At 38.3% G+C, this 22,885-nt stretch overlaps 1 protein-coding gene across 1 annotated transcript in view; it reads left to right on the top strand.

Moving 5' to 3' along the window:
* Positions 1–22,885, top strand: part of LOC137291795 (VWFA and cache domain-containing protein 1-like) — a 73,781-nt gene that overhangs the window by 40,250 nt on the left and 10,646 nt on the right. The window contains exons 6-18 of the mRNA XM_067823324.1: positions 10,181–10,325; positions 10,585–10,720; positions 11,784–11,864; positions 12,125–12,262; positions 13,565–13,665; positions 14,286–14,418; positions 15,423–15,584; positions 16,749–16,872; positions 17,027–17,132; positions 17,678–17,756; positions 17,910–17,999; positions 19,236–19,378; positions 19,650–19,747. Of these exons, the coding sequence (XP_067679425.1) occupies positions 10,181–10,325; positions 10,585–10,720; positions 11,784–11,864; positions 12,125–12,262; positions 13,565–13,665; positions 14,286–14,418; positions 15,423–15,584; positions 16,749–16,872; positions 17,027–17,132; positions 17,678–17,756; positions 17,910–17,999; positions 19,236–19,378; positions 19,650–19,747 (1,536 nt within the window). The remainder of the gene's footprint in view (positions 1–10,180; positions 10,326–10,584; positions 10,721–11,783; positions 11,865–12,124; positions 12,263–13,564; positions 13,666–14,285; positions 14,419–15,422; positions 15,585–16,748; positions 16,873–17,026; positions 17,133–17,677; positions 17,757–17,909; positions 18,000–19,235; positions 19,379–19,649; positions 19,748–22,885) is intronic.

Below are 22,885 nucleotides of genomic sequence, written 5' to 3' on the forward strand. Positions count from 1 at the left end.
CAGACTACTACAACAGTCCTCTACCACATACAGTGGATGCCACACAGTACCACTACAGTCCTCTACCACATACTTTGGATGCCACACAGTATCACTACAGTCCTCTACCACATACAGTGGATGCCACACAGTACCACTACAGTCCTCTACCACATACAGTGGATGCCACACAGTATCACTACAGTCCTCTACCACATACTTTGGATGCCACACAGTACCACTACAGTCCTCTACCACATACTTTGGATGCCACACAGTATCACTACAGTCCTCTACCACATACAGTGGATGCCACACAGTACCACTACAGTCCTCTACCACATACAGTGGATGCCACACAGTATCACTACAGTCCTCTACCACATACAGTGGATCCCACCCACTACTACAACAGTCCTCTACCACATACAGTGGATGCCACACAGTATCACTACAGTCCTCTACCACATACAGTGGATCCCACCCACTACTACAACAGTCCTCTACCACATACAGTGGATCCCACAGACTACTACAACAGTCCTCTACCACATACAGTGGATCCCACACACTACTACAACAGTCCTCTACCACATACAGTGGATCCCACCCACTACTACAACAGTCCTCTACCACATACAGTGGATGCCACACACTACTACAACAGTCCTCTACCACATACATTGGATGCCACCCACTACTACAACAGTCCTCTACCACATACTTTGGATGCCACACAGTATCACTACAGTCCTCTACCACATACAGTGGATCCCACCCACTACTACAACAGTCCTCTACCACATACTTTGGATGCCACACAGTATCACTACAGTCCTCTACCACATACAGTGGATCCCACCCACTACTACAACAGTCCTCTACCACATACTTTGGATGCCACACAGTATCACTACAGTCCTCTACCACATACTTTGGATGCCACACAGTACCACTACAGTCCTCTACCACATACTTTGGATGCCACACAGTATCACTACAGTCCTCTACCACATACAGTGGATGCCACACAGTATCACTACAGTCCTCTACCACATACAGTGGATGCCACACAGTACCACTACAGTCCTCTACCACATACTTTGGATGCCACACAGTATCACTACAGTCCTCTACCACATACTTTGGATGCCACACAGTACCACTACAGTCCTCTACCACATACAGTGGATGCCACACAGTATCACTACAGTCCTCTACCACATACAGTGGATGCCACACAGTACCACTACAGTCCTCTACCACATACAGTGGATGCCACACAGTATCACTACAGTCCTCTACCACATACAGTGGATCCCACCCACTACTACAACAGTCCTCTACCACATACAGTGGATCCCACAGACTACTACAACAGTCCTCTACCACATACAGTGGATCCCACACACTACTACAACAGTCCTCTACCACATACAGTGGATCCCACCCACTACTACAACAGTCCTCTACCACATACAGTGGATGCCACACACTACTACAACAGTCCTCTACCACATACATTGGATGCCACCCACTACTACAACAGTCCTCTACCACATACTTTGGATGCCACACAGTATCACTACAGTCCTCTACCACATACAGTGGATCCCACCCACTACTACAACAGTCCTCTACCACATACAGTGGATGCCACACAGTACCACTACAGTCCTCTACCACATACAGTGGATCCCACCCACTACTACAACAGTCCTCTACCACATACAGTGGATGCCACACAGTACCACTACAGTCCTCTACCACATACAGTGGATCCCACCCACTGCTACAGCAGTCCTCTACCACATACAGTGGATGCCACACAGTACCACTACAGTCCTCTACCACATACAGTTGATCCCACCCTCTACTACAACAGTCCTCTACCACATACATTGGATGCCACACAGTACCACTACAGTCCTCTACCACATACAGTGGATCCCACCCACTACTACAACAGTCCTCTACCACATACATTGGATGCCACCCACTACTACAACAGTCCTCTACCACATACATTGGATGCCACCCACTACTACAACAGTCCTCTACCACATACACTGGATGCCACACAGTACCACTACAGTCCTCTACCACATACAGTGGATCCCACCCACTACTACAACAGTCCTCTACCACATACAGTGGATGCCACACAGTCCTCTACCACATACAGTGGATCCCACACACTACTACTACAGTCCTCTACCACATACAGTGGATGCCACACAGTCCTCTACCACATACATTGGATCCCACTCACTACTACTACAGTCCTCTACCACATACAGTGGATGACACTCACTACTACTTCTCCCTGTACCACATACAGTGGATGACACTCACTACTACTTCTCCCTGTACCACATACAGTGGATGCTACACTACTGTACCACTGTATATCTGTACTACGTATTTATAATTTTCTTTCTGCACACATTTGCACTAAACCTACCACGAATACTGGAGTGTAGCATTAGAAATACTAATATCATAGTTAAAGAGTGCTCAGCTTGAAAACTGAAATCTATCAATTCATGTCTACGGAAACAACAAAAAAACCATGTTGATTGTGATAAGCAGTCTCTGTCTCAGACAAAACTCAGTGTCTGTTGCATTGACATCTATCTATCTGCCTGCCTGTCTCTCTGCTACTGACAATATGCAGTACACAACTTCAGTTATTGACCACATGCAATTTGAACTTAACACCTATCATGCTACACCCCAAATAGTATTTGCTGATTGGATCAAATGCAAATGCAGAAAAAATGAGCATGTATTTACAAAACCCAACATCTCTATGTACACACACCCAACCGTATATTGGCAAATGAACTAGCCAATGAAAGTCTCCATTACACTTTACACTTGCTCTGACTGGGTTTGGTCTCCAGAGTGCTTCATATCAGTGTTAGTAAACCCAGTACAAAGTATTGCACTTTTGATTTGGAATTGTATATTTATGATTTCGTTTGTTTTTTCCTTATCGAAAGTGTGTATTAAATGAATAAATGATAAATGTATTTTAATTATATTTGATTTGTTTTTTTCTTTTGATTGCTTATAATTTTTAAGGAAACCACTCTGTTAATGTGAATGGTTTTAAGAAGGGTTTCGAACCTTGTAGGTTTTTTTTTATGTAAGCATTGTAACATTGCTAGAGCTGATTGTTGGCAAAGGAGACGCTAGCAGATGTTGCCAGCATTGGTGTGCTGCTGCAGTGGTGAGAAGGGTTGGCAGTGCTGATTCTCCCTTTGGACTACCTCTCCCTTCAGAGACCATACTGTCTTTGATCTCACACCAAGCCTCTGGCAAAAACACAGCTTAAAACAAGAAAGATCTGATAAGAAGCACATTTGAAAAGACCAGCAAAGGAAACCCCAGTTTTGATGTTTTTCCTATCATAATGATAAATTTCTTATCTAGATCACATATCAGAGAATTTGCCTGCTTTGATATTTGTTGTAATTAACCTATCTTAGGGCAGTTTCATGAGGCAAACTTGATAAGCTGTTGTTTTGGGGTTTTTTTTCTATCCTGTTCCTAACCTTTAGCTGCCAGGCAACACATACTGGTGGCTTGATGTGCAACAGTTTTGCCTGCTTTTACTGACATTTCCCTCTGAAGTAACATTGAAAATTGTCATATTAATTTGGTTAGTATTACTAAGCATTCGCTGAGCTATCTTTATCATGTCTAATTCGATCATGATGCCCACTCTTCTTCTTCTACATCTGAAAGGGTCATTGTTGGCACAGGAATAAAAATGTACCTCAGATACCTTTCTGTGTACAGAAATACACCTTATATTAAGTGAAAATACAGACAGATACCCAGTAGTGGTGTTCCGATGAATCAAGTAATCAGTTTATTGATCGTTTGACAATGAAACTTTCATAGTCTGTTGAAAAAATTTCCAATCAATAACACAGTATACTATCTTTAAGAACAACATGAACAGTAGGTGTACCTCCAAGTAGGCTTGTGATCCCAAACGCATTAGAGGAAGTCAAGTCTGTTTATGGCTTGCAGATGGAGTGTCTTTGTGCAGGTAGAGGCTAGCAGCATGATAAGTTTCAGTGTGGACAGATATATTATTAAGACCCATGTTAAATTACATGTTTGAATATGCTAGCATTGATTAAGGTTTTGTAAATGTGGTATGTTCTGAAAATGTTCTAAAAACAATGAATACTCCTGAGAATATAACGTCATTTGAACAAAAAATTTGATTGGTTGTTGGACTGTCAATGAAATGCCTCCTTTCCTACATGTTTGCCTAGAGAAATCATTTTGTATTTGCGAAAAGCTCAATTCTTGTTGAATTCATGACCAAGGTTGGAAATAGATAGCTTTTTTCATATTTGTCACACCTACTCTGAGATGTATAGCCATTATATTCTGATTTCTGCATTGAATTTGACATGTAGATCTTGAGTTCAACTTCTCTCAATTTTCACACACACAAGTAATTGATTTACGTATCATTTAACTGTAAAAATAGTCATCTACATTTATGTTCGCTCTTAAATACTGCATGATTTTCAGTGTCTTTTAGTCTAGGTTTTTTTAATCCATTTCTAAAGAAGAATGGGTTATGGTCTTCTCTTATGAAGCATATCGCTCTTGCAAGTGATGTTGTTGCAGTCATCTCATCAGCTAATCATGTGTTCTTAAATCCATACATGGAGTCAATCATTTATTAATAACTAATCAGTTGAAGACATTGATAATCAGTTATAGTTTTAGAGGTTGATTCCCAACACTAGTACACAGTACCTTAATGGCAGGCGGCGCCATATTCCTTAATCTAAAACTGCAGCTGTGTGTATGAGGTCCTTTTCACCTTCCAAATCCTTAGTGGTATTGTGCTTCGTGAAATGTTCCTGTATGTTCAGTTTTTTAAATAATGCAATGAAATGCATGTCATTTAACAAAATGACGGTTATATCAAGAAAACGGCACAATTTGCAATGGACTCATCCTTGGATACGTTTCTGTATTCTTATTTGGGCTAGGTTATGTTTCTGTATAAAGAGAAGTACCTGGGGTATATGTCTGTAGTATCTGTACCCCTGCTTACGACCCCATCAGCTCAACTACCAGTTGATTTTGGTGACCTTGATCTTATTTTCAACAGGACAACAACACTCTTTACACTTTTTATGCCCCCACCATACAGGGGGGCATATAGGGTTACCCTCCACATCCATCCTTCCGTCCTTACGAATGAATGTACTTTACCCACTTCTTCACAAAAAAAACATTGTGGAATTCAATGAGCTTACACATGGGATTTCTTAGGACACTAATGGGGTGCATCTCATATTTTGTTTTTGTAGTTTATTGGTTTTTTTGTAAGTTCAGAGACATTTGAGCTTAGGTACATTTTGGTAAATTTCTCTTTTGATGGTAGTGTAATAGGGGATGAAGTCTATCCATTTATCCACAGAAACTGCTCAACAGAATTGAATGAACATCTAAGTATCTTTCATATGGACTCTAAATGTGTGCATTTCCCAATTTTTTATGCAATTTCTTAATTTTTGTAACTTTTACACATGTTTGAGCATATTTGAATTTTGTTCTCTTCAGCCCGTTCCATTTAATGGGGCTGTATGTTATCCACTTCTCAAATATTTCTTTATGGAATTCATTTAGATTACACATGTGCTTTTTTAGGAACTCTAAAGGTGTGCATCTCAATTTTGATTTTGTACTTTATTTATTTTTCCAATTTTAATGCCATTTGAACTTAGATATATTTTGTTGAATTTCTCTCTGAATATAGTGTTATAAGGGATGAAACTTATCCATTGCTCCACTAAAGCAGCTTAACAGAATTGATAATGCTTCTACATGTGTAAATCCAGTTTTTTAATTTTGTCGCTTCTACAGATGTTTGAACTTAGTTGAATTTGGTTCTATTCATACTCTTTCATCCCATACAACAGGGGGTGTACTTTATCCACTTCTCCTCCAAAAACACAGCACAAAACTCATTTTATCATAACTCATTTTATAGAGAATCAAAAGATTTTTGTCTTTGTATTTAATATATTTTTGTTATGTTTAGAGACTACTTAAATAAATTTTGTGGAATTTCTCTCTGATAATAGTGAAACAGGGGATCCACTTCTCCACAAAAACTGCTTAACATAATTGATTGAGTTTATTCATGTGTTTCATTGGAACTCGAGAGGTGTGTATCTCATAGTTGTAGAAATTAATCACCAGAGCACACTCAATTTTGGCTAATGCTTAGTACAGCAGTGGGGGCATCTGTGTCCCTAGACACAATTTTGTCTTGTCAGACTTATGTTAACGCGATATCTCATTGAACATTGCTACCAGTGGCTTCAGTTTGTCTACAGCCTACATTGGCTAGGTACCAGTCATTTCATGCATCTTGTGTGTGACCAAAAAGTAAAAAGTAGTGAATATGTTATAAAAATTACAGTCTTCTTTAGTGGTGGGGACATTGCCACAGTGGCAAACACTTGTATAATTGATGTCCTTTGAAAATGAAAATTTTGAAACTAACGAAACACGTATTTGTAATGGTCCACCATTTCAGCTTCTGAGTTATCAATTATAAGAAGCTGTACAGCTTCCTTTTTTTCTCCGTTAAAATCGACCACCATTTCCTTAGTTTTCTTCACATTCAGAAAAAAGAAAATTGTCTTTACACCAAGATAGAAATTGTTCAACGCCTTGATGTTAGTTATGTTCAGAGTCAGAAATTAGGTCAGTGACCGCAGCAGCATCTGCGATTTTCACTGCAAACACGTCATTTAATGGCAGGTAACAGTCATTGGCATGCAAAATGAAGAGTATGGGTGAAAGTACTTGAAAAGTACATGGAAAGCAGCCTTTTTGTCATTTATGCAGAATTTGGTTTATGTTTTATGATGATTTTAGTTCAGTCATTGGATTTGAATGGATTGTTCTCAAATGTGGGGATCACCCATATTATCTGTACTAGAGATGCAAGGCAAAATAATATTTTTAACTTAGTTAAGGAGAATTATCACAAAATACATTTTATGATCTTTGAAAAAGGTCTCATCAAATTTATTCAGTTAGTAATTTTGCCTGGATTGTTTTCAGATTCCGATAATGCCATTATTTATGGGAATGGCCAGTGCAAGGCTCAGATGGTACAAATCATATATTTTTGTCAAGAATAATTTTTAATTATTGTTCAGCTGAAATTGGCTTTTTGGGAAAGGTGTAGTAGTGAGCCTTGCTCACATTTTTGGGCTTGTACATTTTGACATTTGTAATATCTAGCATTGGTATGTAAATATAGTAAAGGTGCCACAAAGGCTTTATTTCCATGAAGTTACTCATTTGTTGTTTTTGTTCCACACCAGTATAAGAGCCCTCTCTTTCTTTTTGGTGTTGAAATGATGGGACAGATTTCTACCCCAGTTAGTCATAATTCAACTTATATAACTGTGTCACCCATGCATTGCTATTGCTGAGCTTAACATCAAAGATGAACTCTCTTTCCCACTTAAATGCAACACTTGAGGCAGTTTTTACTTCATGGGATGAGTAATCGATTTGCAGTTGTTTTTTCTACTCAACACTTATCTGTAGTTCTCATCACTTTTTGTTTATCTCCAATTGCATTCTTATTCCGTAGTAGTGAATGTAAATATAGATTACATTACACAAGTGATGACATCAAAGGTACTGCACAGTGGGCACAAAATTGCCTGCATTATTTCCTAGCAATTTACATAAGCTTCTTTTACAGCTTGGCCATGAGCAAAATATGGTTTGTTATTGAATGTTTTGTTGACTGGAACTGGTAACATTGAAACTTGATTGATTCGATTACCAACAGAGTGGGAAATGACATTTATAAGCCTTTGAAGTCTGAGATGAAATTGCTTCAACATCCATGCTACAGTGTATTCTTCTGTGAGTGAATGCCAGCAGCCAATCAGATGACGCTTGATATTCATGTCCATGTTTGCCCCTTGACAGGATTTGTATATCTGTATATATTGTGTATGTGAACAGCATCAGAATCTTTAAACTTGTTACATTGGAAAGTGGTTTGATAATACAGCTCCTTTTGTTTCATTTCTGAAACCTTTTGCCAATAGCTTGCTGTATTTGCACATGAGTTTGGTGGCCAACAAAAGATCAAAGCTATCCAAAGAGAGTGCTCAGACAAAGCTGTGTCCCTACAAAGCAAATAAATAGATTTAGGAGGCCAGGGTAATATTGACTGAATGTGGGAGCATGTTGCTCTCCTACAGGCTAGCAGCCTACAGTCATGCAGCTCACTACGGCCCACACAAAATATATTGACCCGTAATGTTTCAGCTCTGCCTCAGCTCTGCCATACAAACAAAACTTCAAAGGCAGAGGTTTTTATGGCTGCTCTGAAAGAGGGCTTGTTATTGAGAATTTGTGTGTTCGTTCGTATCCTTGCTATTTCCCTCCACCATAATCCATGTTTATTAAAAATCAATAGGCTGTAGCTTAGGGAGAAGCCCTTTTTCTAAAGTATTGCTGCAGCGACGGTATTGAAATTGGCGAAACTGTTACATTCCTCCTTGGATTGTGTTTGCTGGCAAAGGTTATAAGTGTTGCTCACTCAACACAGCCTCTTACATGATGTAAGAAGATTATTGGAGGAATCAGTATTAACATAAGCCTAGGCTGGCGTGATAAGCAGCACTTGACAATAACAACAGACGAAGAGCACAGGCGCTTTGAAGCTGCAGCTCAAATAGCCTTTTATGTTGTGCACATATTAATGGTGTATTATCAAGAGCTTGCAGATTTCCAAGGGCTTCATCATTCAAGATTTTCTACAGTACATGACTCATCTCCATGCTTGCATTCTACTCTTATGCCAGTGGAAGGAGCTAATAGTCAGATTGCGGGCAATGGGAAACTATATTTTTCTTTGTGACATATTTATTTTTCCATTAGCATAGTCTTTACTAACAAATATTCTGTTTTCAAAACAGTTTCAAACAATGGTTTAAATTTTTGTTTATCCAGGTGCTCACCAAATAATATTAAAAAAGTCAGCGTCATCAGGAAAATTATACAAATGCAGCATTTTTATGTTTTATTTTTCTACATATAATCTGTCAAACTCACCAAAATATGTAAGAAACATTCTGTATGTTTGAGCCCATTGGAGTCAAACTTAGATATTAAAGTGCATAAAAAAGCAATTTGAAACTACAATCACTTGTTAAAGTGATTTCCCCTTCACATTTGCTGAAAGGGGTTGTTGGAAGACTCTGCCCAACCCCATTTCAGATGATGTAGTCTTAAGGACATAACTTGTTCTAATGTTTTCACTAGCTCATGCTTGGTGCCAAGGGTTCAGACTAAATACTGAATGGTCACACAAGTGTCAGCTCTTAATATATTGTAAACAGTGCCAACTTGAAATTTGAACACAATGTTTTTGAAAGATTAATATTGGTGTGTCCTTATAGGACATGATTATGACGGAAAGTAGTCAAACACTATACTGATCATATTTTACACGATGATTTGAGGGCATACCAGTATCAAACACGCACTAGATGACAGATCGTTTTAATTTTCTGCAATTTTTTAAGAAATATTATGTCCCAATATGTTGTGATGACTAATATCTTGTTATACACATTACCCACATGTGAAGTTTTAGATATGGCTTTGCTGACGATTCCTTCAAAATAAAAAGTAAACTTTTTAAACATTGGACATCAAAAATATTGTTAGGCTGATTACTTTTTGAACAGCACTCGTACTAATGTCTTTTAGTCTGCTGTCAACTCATTGTTGACAGTGTTGTGAAAATAAATTCTGTATTTCTGTATTGACATCTTCTACTGACACAAATGTTTCATTGTTATTTGTGATAAGACTGAAGCAAAGTCAGATGGATGCCATGCTGTCATTCACATGCAGACACATTACACTGACAACCACACTATCTTTAGTTGATGATCTTTCACTGTGTACAACTGTCAGCTTACTTGAATGTAAGCAAATCAGCAAACAGTGCTGCCTTGGTCCATATGCAGACACTGATGTTGTTCAGTGTTAGTGAATTATATGTTTTAGGACATGCAAGTGAAAGCCTACAATGGTACAGTTGTTGCATGCTGTAAAACCTTGATAGATTATTTCTAAGTAGCTGCTGTGTTTCTTCTTGTAGGGATGTGTTCTTATCAACAATCCAACCACAACGAAAGCATGTTGTGATTGTAGTAGATCATGGCAATGCCATGAGTATCACCCAACTGCGCACAGCAAAGGCTATTGCACTGCATCTTCTGCAGTCCTTTTCTGAGAATGATCGCGTGAGTATACCTTCCACACACAGTGTTCAGAATCCTTCCTAATTGGTCAAAATATTCATGTTAAATTGTAGCTGTATGTTCAGTTTTCAATATAGCATGTATGTTATCAATTGTATATATGTAATATAGAACTGGAATAGCTTCATAACTTTTAACCTGAAAGAAACAAGAACATCTTTGTATATGGTGCTGAAGTATGCTTATTAACATCAGTATTTTCAGATAGCATGACTTAGTGGTTATGTATCTTGACATTCAGATTGCTGTGGTGGGACTTGCGGGCAAGTCAACATTTCCTCGTTCTGACAGCTGTCTACCTCATGCTTTGGTGCCAGCTACTGTTGAAACCAAATTCTACTTCAGCAAGTTTGTAGAAGATCTTGAGAAACAAGACAGTAAGTTAAAGCTTGATATAGGATGAGAATGTGTATGCTTGATATAGATGTGAATGAGTGATAACAGTATGCTTGATGTTGATATCAGTGAGTGGTAGTTAAATATGCTTGATATGAATAAGTTGTATGCTGCAACGAATACAATATGTCGCGAATATGATATGTGTCGTAAATGTTGGATAATGAATGTGAGTAATTATTCATGAATACAATATTGTAGTCAAGTGATTGATATGGAATACAGTATGGAACCCCCATGTTGACAGTGTCACTATGTCACAGCCATAACCAGTGATCTCACGACACTCAAATTTGTTAATATTATAGTCCACAGTACCATGTGCTGACGTTGTGGCCTAACATCACGTGCTACTGCAGGGTTTGTACATGTGCTATTACTTCATATCTCACTTTGACAAAAGGACATAAGGGCTCAAGTTTAACATGCTCCCTTGAAAAAATTGTAGATATTCATCAATATTCAGTTCTGGTGACCACAAATAACAAAGTTAATTCATGAAGGACTACATTTTTATTCACCGAATACGCGACTGAATCATTACAGCCTTAGTGGCAACGCAATGCTTGATGGTGATCTGAATGAGTGGTAATTAAGTATGCTTGATGTGAATAATTGGTAGCAGTATGCTTGATGTTGATATGAATGAGTGGTAAGTTAGTATGCTTGATGCTGATATGAATGAGTGGTAAGTTAGTATGCTTGGTGTAAATGAGAGGTAACAGACATGAATGAGTTGTATGATGTTGGTGAGAGTGTTAACAGTATGCTTGATGTAGACAAGAATAAGTGGTAACAGTATATTTGATGTAGTCATGAATGAGTGGTGACAGTGTGCTTGATGTCGACATGAATGAGTGGTAACAGTATACTTGATGTCTACATGAATGAGTGGTAACAGTATGCTTGATGTTGATGAGAGTGTTAACAGTATGCTTGGTGTAGACAAGAATAAGTGGTAACAGTATATTTGATGTCGACATGACTTCCTCTGTTGCATACTATCTTAAATCTGTAAAATATAATAATAATGTTTCCTTTCAGCTGCTACTAACCACACCCTAGGCTTTGAGACAGCCTTTCAGCTCATCCACAATACGTTCAGGAAAGGCAAGATGTTGTCAGGTGAGAAATGGACACAGCAAAGTGTATCTGTGGGTTAAGTCATGTATCATGGGTGTAATGGGTCTTATTCTTGTGGCTTGAGACAGAAACTATTACTGTTATTCTGGAGTATTCCAATACAGGGATAGTCAGTTCAGTGAATGTGTACAGATGCGCACTAATCAGGAATGTTCTTGAACATCATGATTATCTTCTGATTCCTATACATTTATTCACTGAATTAACTCTCCTGAGTAATGTAGCTGAGATGTTGTTTGCAGACAAAGCTCTCATCCTGTATGTGAGCCGAGGGTTGCTGTCGTCTCTGACTGAAGCCAGGGACGTTATGGACATGATTGCTATTCACAATGCCCAGATGGGACACAAGGTCATCATAAACACATATGCTGTCATAGATGGTAAGCATCATATTCCTTATCAGGTACATACTGATAAGAGAAACAACTGTGATCCAATTTTTGATGCCATCAACCTTAGATCTTTTTATTGTTTCATGTATACCTACTGCAAAATATCCCAATGTATGGTGCCATGATTGTTTGTCTCTGTAGGTACCATGGGAGTTGAATGACCTCTTCTCTAATATCCCTTTGTGAAATGGACCCATATAAATAACAGTGACAGTAGTTTTCAGTAAACCTTTCTCTTTTTAGAAACTAGAAGGTCCTTAACCCACTCAACACTGCAGGACAGCCAGGACATCATGAGTCCCAAGACATTGTAGCTGGTTATCTGGCCGTGCATTAGACTTATCAAAATGATATACATTCTTAGGAATCTACTGAAATATGATTCTTTTATATAATGTATCACTTATCACACTTGGTCCTTGAACATTCATAGTTCTTGGACAGATCTTCGGCAACAGGTCCACATGTAAATTGTCATAAAGATTTGATCTTTCACAAAATCATTAAATGACTTGAATAAAGTAATGAATATAATCAACCAAAGTTCTCATAAAAGTTGTCAAATGTACATTTTAGTTACTGTTTCCATCTTTTCATGTGATTGTGTAATGTTATTCAAGTGACATATATCAGTGTAATACGAAAGAATGGGCATGATCATGTGCATGATTTGACCAATCATGATCCTTAAAGCAGACTTTGACTAAAGAAAGGGCCATTAGAAATACAATGCCTTTTTACAGGTACAAACATGAACTAGGTTACAGTGACATTATTGATCAGAGCTTTCAATTGATACCCACCATCAAGCGATTCTTGTTGCATTTTATTCATTATTATGTGAAATAAAAATGTAAAAGAAACGGAGAGTTGATCTTATGACATTTTACTCATTAACTAATATTATTTCATGGTATATTTTGACAATAAACTATGTAAGCTTACATTTTCATCAAAAATAAACTTGTGCAGTTACAGATGTATTGTATTTGAATAATGTGATAAATACAGTTTTCATATTTATCACCAATAAAATTAGATCTTTCAAATGTGCAACATATAGGAGCAATGATGTTTTATAAGCTGGAATTTTCCTTGATTAATAGACTTATTCTATCATCTCTTAATCTCTGGAACCTTGGTGTCACACCAGTAAAAATGTCTGGTTGACTGATGTGTCAAGGAGTTAAATGATAATGAATCATTTTAATGTAGTTACCTCAAGTTAAGACAGTACTCCATGTATACAATCTTTCCAGTCTTATTACATTGTTATGTCGTATATTACAGATGGTAAGCCCATCATGTATGAGAAGAGCTTCCTACAAGATATCGCAAACCAGAACTTCTCAAAGTATGATGTCCGATACAGGCTGAAGATACCCGTTATTGTAAGTAACTCAGCCACCTGCTGGTTTTAAAGTTAAATGTATTGTCTTAAAGTTGATGCTACATATGAAATGATAGGGGTGTATTGTGGAGACAAACACTCCCACCAGGGATCTGTGCAGTCTGTTGAGTTCCTCTGCTTCTGAAGTTCCATAATTCATCACAACTTACATATTCTGTGGAGCAAATTACTCTTGTTTTACATCGTTTTTCTATTTACAACAGTCTCCATGCTCTGAAAAATAGTTCCACTTGCACAAAATTAAGATTTCATTACAGTGGTTTTATGGGTGCACATGTTAACATTGAAACAGTGATGCTGCCACATTAATAAGTAAAGAAGCATTAATAACACTGAGAGCCTCCTTATCCTGAATGTGCTTACTTAAGCATAAATGCATTTGTTTGTAAACTGTGGTAGATTGGTAAGTCATCAGTGGACTTGAATGTGCAAGACTCCGTTTGTTTCTGCCTGCATGATACTGGTCAAAACAAGATCTCATTTGACAAATATGGTTATTTGTGTATGCTAATATAGCTTTTAGAGAAATGTTGTGTGTTCTGATGGGATCTGCCTAGTAGTATGACCAGCATGTAACAAGAACTACTTGTGGCATTACAGAAAGGTGTCATGCTGTCCATCAACAACACCAGAGACCTCAGCTCCACAGTGGGAAGGTTCTATCTGCCTCTCAATCGGACAGCAAAGGAGGACCCTGTCTTTTCTCTACCCTACATAGATGAGGCTGACAGAGGTAGGTTAATCAAGCATGGGTTAGTGATGGACGTGTGACTTTGAAAACCCAACATAGACTTACTCAGCATAGATGAGTCTTATGGAGGTATCAATATGTTTACTGAACATAGATGAGTGATGAAGGTATCAGTATGTTTACTCAGTATAGATGAGTGATGGAGGTATCAGTATGTTTACTCAGCATAGATGAGTCTTATGGAGGTATCAGTATGTTTATGCAACATAGATGAGTCTTATGGAGGTATCAGTATGTTTATTCAACATAGATGAGTTTGATGAAGGTATCAGTATGTTTACTCAACATAGATGAGTCTTATGAAGGTATGAGTATGTTTACTCAACATGGATGAGTGATGGAGGTATCAGTATGTTTACTCAACATAGATGAGTTTGATGAAGGTATCAGTATGTTTACTCAACATAGATGAGTTTGATGAAGGTATCAGTATGTTTACTCGGCATAGATGAGTGATGGAGGTATCAGTATGTTTACTCGGCATAGATGAGTGATGGAGGTATCAGTATGTTTACTTGGCATAGATGAGTGATGGAGGTATCAGTATGTTTACTCGGCATAGATGAGTGATGGAGGTATCAGTATGTTTACTCGGCATAGATGAGTGATGGAGGTATCAGTATGTTTACTCGGCATAGATGAGTGATGGAGGTATCAGTATGTTTACTCGGCATAGATGAGTGATGGAGGTATCAGTATGTTTACTCGGCATAGATGAGTGATGGAGGTATCAGTATGTTTACTCTGCATACATGAGTGATGAAGGTATCAGTATGTTTACTCTGCATAGATGAGTGATGGAGGTGTATGTGAATCCAACACAGGTTGCACAAAATACCTATTGTCTAAACTTGTTGGTCAAAGGGAAGTAACTGTAATACATTATGTTTGCATGTCAATCATCATGCATTAATGGTTCTGTCCATTTGCCCTATAAATGATCAAAATGTAATGAAATGATCCTACCCCATCTTGTATGTGTACAGGCCTGACTATGAGCATCAGCCAGCCATGTTTCCCCAATGTGGGTGATACGAACCACCTGATTGGTATGGTGGGTGTGGACCTGCACATGGAAGACATCGTCCAGGATATCACCTACTACAACCCAGGAGATGGTTCATATGCATTTGTTGTCACAACTGATGGTCAGTTACACTTTGTTTACAACATACAATCATTCCATTATTACTAATCAAATTTAACACTTTAGATAATTTTAGAGTCCTTCTGATGACACCAGTCAACTCAGGAAGAGTAGATTTTTGTGCAATAGCCAAAGAATATATTTAGATGCTTCAATAATTATGCAGAATGTGACATTTTGGTGTTAGCTATCTGCAAATAGAGTGTCCTTGAAGCTGTTCTGGGATACAAAAAGGCCAAATGTTTCAGTATGGTCTCATCATTGGTTTTCATTCACAGGTTTTACATGACACTTTATTGACTAAACAAATTTGTAAAACAACCATGCAGTGCATCAGATACAACAAAGGACAATATCGTATGATGTGCACTTACAGCCCTTTCTTTATTTTGAATTAGTATTGGAATTATTTCTTTGACATTCCTTTGCATTTTAGAAGTTAAGTAGTACAATGTAGACACACTTTATTGTATTTGTGACTGCGATGTTTCAATGCAGATTCTTGTACCGTTGTCAATTCCTATTTAACAACAGTACAAGAATGTTTGTCAAAATGTGACACTCACAAAATGGAAGTAGTTGTTATCCATACAGTTTGTTCATGTTTCATTAACATGTTTTCATGACTCACAAATTTAGAAAAGGAACATTACCTGTGAATCACCAGAACTCCCAAGGTCGTTTGCCATGAATCACTATGACTGCCGTTTTCCTAAGTCTATGTAAAACACTGACAGAAGTGTTTACTGTCACTATTATGAGGTAGTTTTTGGCAGTCTTTATTGAGTTAGTGATATGTTTTACATTTGCTCTTGCAATAATTAAGAAAACAGCACATGTTCTCACTCACCTATAGCACAAGGACTGTAATACCTAAACTAAAGGAAGGTGGAGAAGGCGTGTGGTTAAAGTGTTCTCTCATCACTATGAAAACCTCGGTTTGATTCCACACATAGATATGTGTTAAACCCATTCAGGTGTCCCTGCTGTGATATTGCTGGAATATTGCTAGAAGTGGTGTAAAACGAAACTCACTCATTCACTTAAAATAGGATTTATCAAATAGTTGAGTGTAAGCAGAATCCTCTACATGAAACATTGATATACAGAAAACAACTTAATATCAATTTGATGTGCTGATTATGGCATTTTGTTTGCATTTCAGGTTTTACAATTATGCACCCATCCTTTGAGCGTCCAATCCGTACCAGTGTCCAGCCAATGCATACAGACATTCGTCACTTTGAAAATTATGAAGGATTTGAAGATATCCGAGATAAGATTCTAAAGTAAGAAAAAAATCGAAAATGGAAACTAAAATGAATATTTTCTCTGCTGAAATTATTATGCATGTTGTAATCAAAATCTGATATTGTTAGAAAAACCTCTTGCAATTACTGGAGTCTTGTCCAAGCTGTTATAAGATATGTTTTGTTGTGTCAGCCATGAGGAAGGAGAGGAGAGACTGCTCCTGGGACTACGGAACCACACCAATCTGGAGGGAGACATCATTGAGACACAGCACTTCTGCAAATACCTCTGGAAAAAGGTTGGTTATTTCAATTATGATGAGCTCTTTCCCACACCTCTGCAAGTTTACTTCATCATGTTGGGGTGGGGCACAGTTTTTTCTAAAGTGATGCAAATCACTGTCAAGATCAGCATCTCTCACCTGCCTGGAACAGACTCTCAATATTAGTGTGTTATCATTGGCTGATCATACCTTGTCCATACTCTTGGGTTTGACAGAAGTAATCAATACCTGTCTTCTGTCACCTTAGTTCTGTTCCAAAACTGTTCAAAGCAATATTGTAGCATATCTTAGGATGTTGTTTTAACTTATCCTGAACTGAAACCTGTGGATATTCTAACACTAGAGATAAATGTCGCACCAAGTTACTTTTGTGAATTGTTACTTTGCATGTAGCATGTTTTGCTTGAACATTAAACCAATGAGTATTTGGGAGGGATAACTATGCAGACAACTTTTTTAAGACAGTGCAAGAGGGTGTCAAACTTAAAATGCTTTTGGTATTGTATTTCCATATTTGTAAGTGTAACTGCAGTGTTCTTGTATACCACTCTGTTGTATAGGTGGAAAATGTGCCATACATTGTCGTCATCAAGGTGCTTGAGGAACGCTCAGAGACCCGCCAGCTCAAAAACATCCACAGTATGTAACATTTAGCAATGATTGTCAGCACTCTGTCTTGTTCACATGTTCAAATAATGTTGCTTTATATACTTTTTGTATAAACCATTGTTGGATGTACTTGCTGATAATGTGGCTGAGATTGTTGAGAGTTAATGCTGTTTTGTTGTTCAGTCCACAGCCAGCCTGACCTGGTGTATCACCGTATTGATCTGCTCCCCACAGAGAACATGTGTCTCCACCTCAAGCAGCTGGCCACTGTCGGTCAGTACCACTCACTCACTCAGCCTATCCTAATAGATATAGGTTATGAGACGAGTGTGTTTTGGGATGGGTAATATCCTTCATTGTGAATAAACATCGTGTTTAGAGAGCTAAATACATAGTGTTTATGGTCAATGCAGGAAATTAAACATCCCAAAACACATGAGTGTGATAACCTATTTATCATACAATGTCATTCTTACTTTAACATTTAAGAAAAATGTGATTTCATTTGCCCCAGATCATGAAACTAAACTTCCTGAAATCTGCCCGCATATCTATGACGTCACAAATATGTGCGTAGTAATACGTGACGTCACAAGCTCGATGACGCAGTGTTCTACTGATCACTCATTTGACTGCATTACATCATGTAGTTCCCAGTCAGCTTATATGTTAAAGAGCGTATTGTTGTAAAAAAATATTAACTTAGTTTGAATTAGGGTAAATTCAGTTAAACTTTTGAACAATAATTATAATGTTCTCGAGGCATTTTGCCAACGCACTTGTCAACTGACAAGGTGTCAAACAGTTCATTCGAGATTTTCCTGGCTGCTGTCCATGTCAATGATTGCAAGGACACCTGCGTTTCGGTGCAAGTGAAGTTGTAATCAGTCCCATCTATCTTTACAAGACAACAATTTTCTCTGATCAAGGCACTCGCAGTACCGTAACCACGGATCGTCAATCTGGACACGATCGCCAATAGATGGGCGTGACGCCATGTTTGTTTACAGTGTGAAAATAGTCCGTAAAATTTGCATATGACCTCTCTAATTGGCATCGGTATCTGTATGTGACCCCAACGGGTACCGAAAGTATCCGTTTGCTTTATCCTGCCGAGAACACTACCCATTGTATGATGAAATTGGTTCCCTGTCGAAATGAACTAGTGCCACTAGTGGAAAGCATGAGGAAAGTTTCTTCACTATTTGATGAGATGTTTCTTTTTAATGGTATCAAACAGTTGACCTTGATGTGCATCCATCTGTGATGACTTGAGGGTGATGACTTGGAATGCGTGGTCACCCAAACACCATTTCTTGTAGTTCCTGCTTATCTTCCTGGAAGACAGACAATACAACAAAACTCAATTCATGTCAGTAAAAACAATAGATGTTGATGTACCTTTGGTCAACACACACAAAGAATTCTATTGACTTTGGTTCTATTTACTAAATCATGTATTTACATAGACCACTCCCATGAATGTAGAAAGATGTTATTGCATTGCAGATATCAGCACTGTGTTCATGTCCCCAAGTAGCTTTGTAAGTCCGTTCGAACACCTCAGTCAGGAAGAAAACAAGAGAACAGTCCAGATGTATCTAGCCTACTTGAAAGATGACACAAGACTCATCACCAACCCAGGTCTTAAGGTAGGCACCAACCACCAGGCCATATTCCTTCAACATAGTACACTGGTAATCTCAGGTTCATGGAACATGTAGCACTGTCAGTCTCACATCCCAGAACTTAAAAGTACTGGCTGTCTCGCTCATACATGTATTTTGCTTAGCCCTGACGAGATTTTCGCTGTAGTATACACTAATAATGGGGTTGTTGCTAGTGATAAAAGTGTGGCATGATGGATTTTCCACATGATTAATATGTTACTGAAGTGCTGAACATTGTCATTGTCTGTGCCAGGTTGCTGTGCGTAATGATGTTGCAGCCAGCAGTCGGATCAACTCTGAGTGGATCCGCAGATACTCCACCAGTAGACTGAAGGACTACATCATCCGCAGGTGAGGAGGCAGAATGATGGATCAATTTAGAAAATAATTCATCAGTAGACAGATCATCCTCTCAAAGGGTAGCATTTCAGGAAATGTACATTAACCTCAGAATCTGGTTCTTTTAACTGAAGATTACCTGACTGATTATTATCAAACTTGGATCAACCAATCAAACATTGACTTTAGAGTAAGGAAGGTAACTTGTATTTCTTGGAAATCAAAGTCAGTGTTTGTTTTGATGGACATGAAGATATTGTTTTTATCCTTTCCATTCAGTCTTTTATGTTTGTCTTGTGTGTCAGTTTTAGCTCCCTGCAGCAACTGTGGGGACTATGTAGTCAGCAACATCTGTATATCCATCCATATGTATGTCTGTCTCAATTCTTTTAAACACAATACCTCCTGAATGACTCGACCTAATGTCTTCAAATCTGGTGACAGCCTACATTACGGTATTACACTGACACCGGCTGATTTTGGAGACCTTGACCACAACAATTTGATCACTTTTCAGACTTGTTAAGGGTCACATGCAACGCAGAACCCACCTTTGTAGATTCTTTTTCCTTTTGGTATGGACTTACAGTAACAAATTATTAGCTGAATTTGCATTTTTGATAAAGTTGAAAAAGATTGCATTAAAAAAAACCCAGTGAACTTGGAGTTCAAAAGATTCACTAATTTTCCCTCTGGACAGTGGGAAAAAGTGGTTTCATTAGCGCACGTGCAGCGATTAGGTTGGTGCATCGTGAACTAGGAAGGCAACTTGGTAAGAACACAGCAAATGATGCACTCAAGGATTTCACTTGGGTGGAAGTTGGAGAGCAAGAGATGTTTCTCTTGATTACAAGCATCTTTGGTCTGCCGTAATAAAAATACACTGGTCCTATACCTGCAGATTTGCAAACGAAGTTTTCATTTAAGTGTATCATTAGAAACTTCATTGCTCAGCTTGAAAATTGAAATGTTTTGATACATGTCTCTAGGAAACATAGAAAAATAGGTTGATTGTGACAAGTTGTCTCTGTCATAGCCAAAACTCATTGTCTGTTTCATCGACGCCTTTGTGTCTGCGTGCCTGTCTGCTAATGACAATACACAACTTTAATCATTGACCACATGCAATTTGAACTTGACACCTATTTAGCTATACACCATCATCAAAATACATTCAAATATGGCTCATGCACGGGATCTGTCTGTCACATTGTGTAATTACACAGACAGGCAGGTGTGATACTTGTACACGTGACATGTTGGTTGCAAACAAACTGCATCCATTTTCCCCGGATGACTGGGAGAAACACTGGTGGACGGAAACTGGTGCAAACTCAGATTGTCAGTTTCAAGTTCTGCTTTGGACTTAGACAAACAACAGTTTCCAGCCATGCAGTAGTTCACAATCTCAGTATTTGTTGATTGGATTGAACAGAAATGCAGAGAGTGTATATTTACAAAACCCAACATCTTTATAATACAATACAATACACTCGCCCACTGGAAGCCTCCCTTTCCCACCAATACAGTCACTTGACCAGCCATGCTTGCCACTGTGACATCGCCACGTAGGACATCACTGGCATTCATTAATTTGGGCCACTTGTTTATCACAGTAACTAACAGTTCCACAAAGGCACTGAGTTTCGCACACCCTTTTATCACATGACTTGTTGAGACCAAGACCATCTACAGAAAATAATGGTTGAGAGTCCATATGCACATCTTGAACAGGCTAGCTAGCATGAGTAATTTATGACCCTGTACTTGTAATGAAGGTACGTGTACATGATGAAGGTTGCGACTAGAAATCTTGACATACAAATGCTTCAAGATAAGACAAGTTGGACTGGATGTGATCTCCCCAATCTCACAGATAAATATTGGAAGAACAGGACCGAATTATCACCGTTATAGTTCCCAAAGGAGGGGAAAGTACTGGACATACTGATATGGCAGTCAACAGAATCTAGCGAGGCCTGACCATCTGTCTCATTCTGTAAGCATTATAGACATGAGTCGGGATAGCGAAAATATGTAATTTTCTGAATAAAATTGATATTTTTATACTTATCCTGACTCTTGGTATGGAGCCCTCCTATCCGCCCCACTCTGGAACACTGAATTCCCAGTAATTCTTGTGTCAGACTTATGAGATTCGGAGAGAATGGCAAGCATGGCTGATCATGTGACCCTATAGGTGGGATAGGGAGGCTTCCAGTGGGTGAGTGTATTGTATGTCCGCTTCAATTAGAAGGGAACTTTAAGAGATTTCAAGTGCTCCACTATCTTCACATGGAAGGAGGAGATAAGCATAATAAGCATGAGTCAGAATAGGTATAAAATATCAGAGGGGAGGAGATATAGTAGATGCCTGGTCCATCCATCCGTCTGTCCATCCATCCGTCTGTCCATCCGTAATCATTTTGTTTCCAGAGCATAACTCTCAGAAACCGTTAGATGTGTTTAGAGTTGATAGATATAATAATCTCAACCTATAGTTGTGCCTTTTGCTATTTACAGAGTTATAGCATTTTTTTAAATTTTTTTTTTGTTTTTCCATGGAACATTTTGGTGTTAGTCTAATGGTGGGGTGGGCTTAGTTTCCGGAGCAGAACTCAAAAACCATTTTATAGTTTTGTGCAAAACTTGGTTGATATGTGTGGCAGACCCCACAGTCTTTGCTATGTACAGGTTTTTGTGATTTATTATTTTCTCCGTTTCTTTGGAAACGTTTCGGACTTTGTCTCAAAAGTGAGAGGTGTGTTTGGTTTCTGGAGCAGAACTCAAAAAACGTTCAATAGTTTTCTGCAAAACTTGGTAGATATGTGTGGCAGACCTCAAAGTGGTGCCTTTTGCTATGTAAAGGTTTTTGTGATTTATTATTTTCTGGGTTTCCGTCAAAACGTTTTGGACTTTGTCTCAAATGGAGGGATGGGCTTCATTTCCAGAGCAGAACTCAAAAACTGTTCAGTTTTTACTGCAATACTTGGTAGATTTATCAGTCAGAACCTAAAGTGGTGCCTTTTGCTATTTACAGGTTTTTGTGATTTATGATTTTCTTGGTTTCCAGGGAAACGTTTTGGACTTAATCTCAAATTGACAGGTGTGTTTCATTGCCGGAGCATAACTGTAAAACTTCCTAATATC

Source organism: Haliotis asinina, chromosome 7, assembly GCF_037392515.1.
Source record: "Haliotis asinina isolate JCU_RB_2024 chromosome 7, JCU_Hal_asi_v2, whole genome shotgun sequence".
Lineage (NCBI taxonomy): Eukaryota > Metazoa > Mollusca > Gastropoda > Lepetellida > Haliotidae > Haliotis > Haliotis asinina.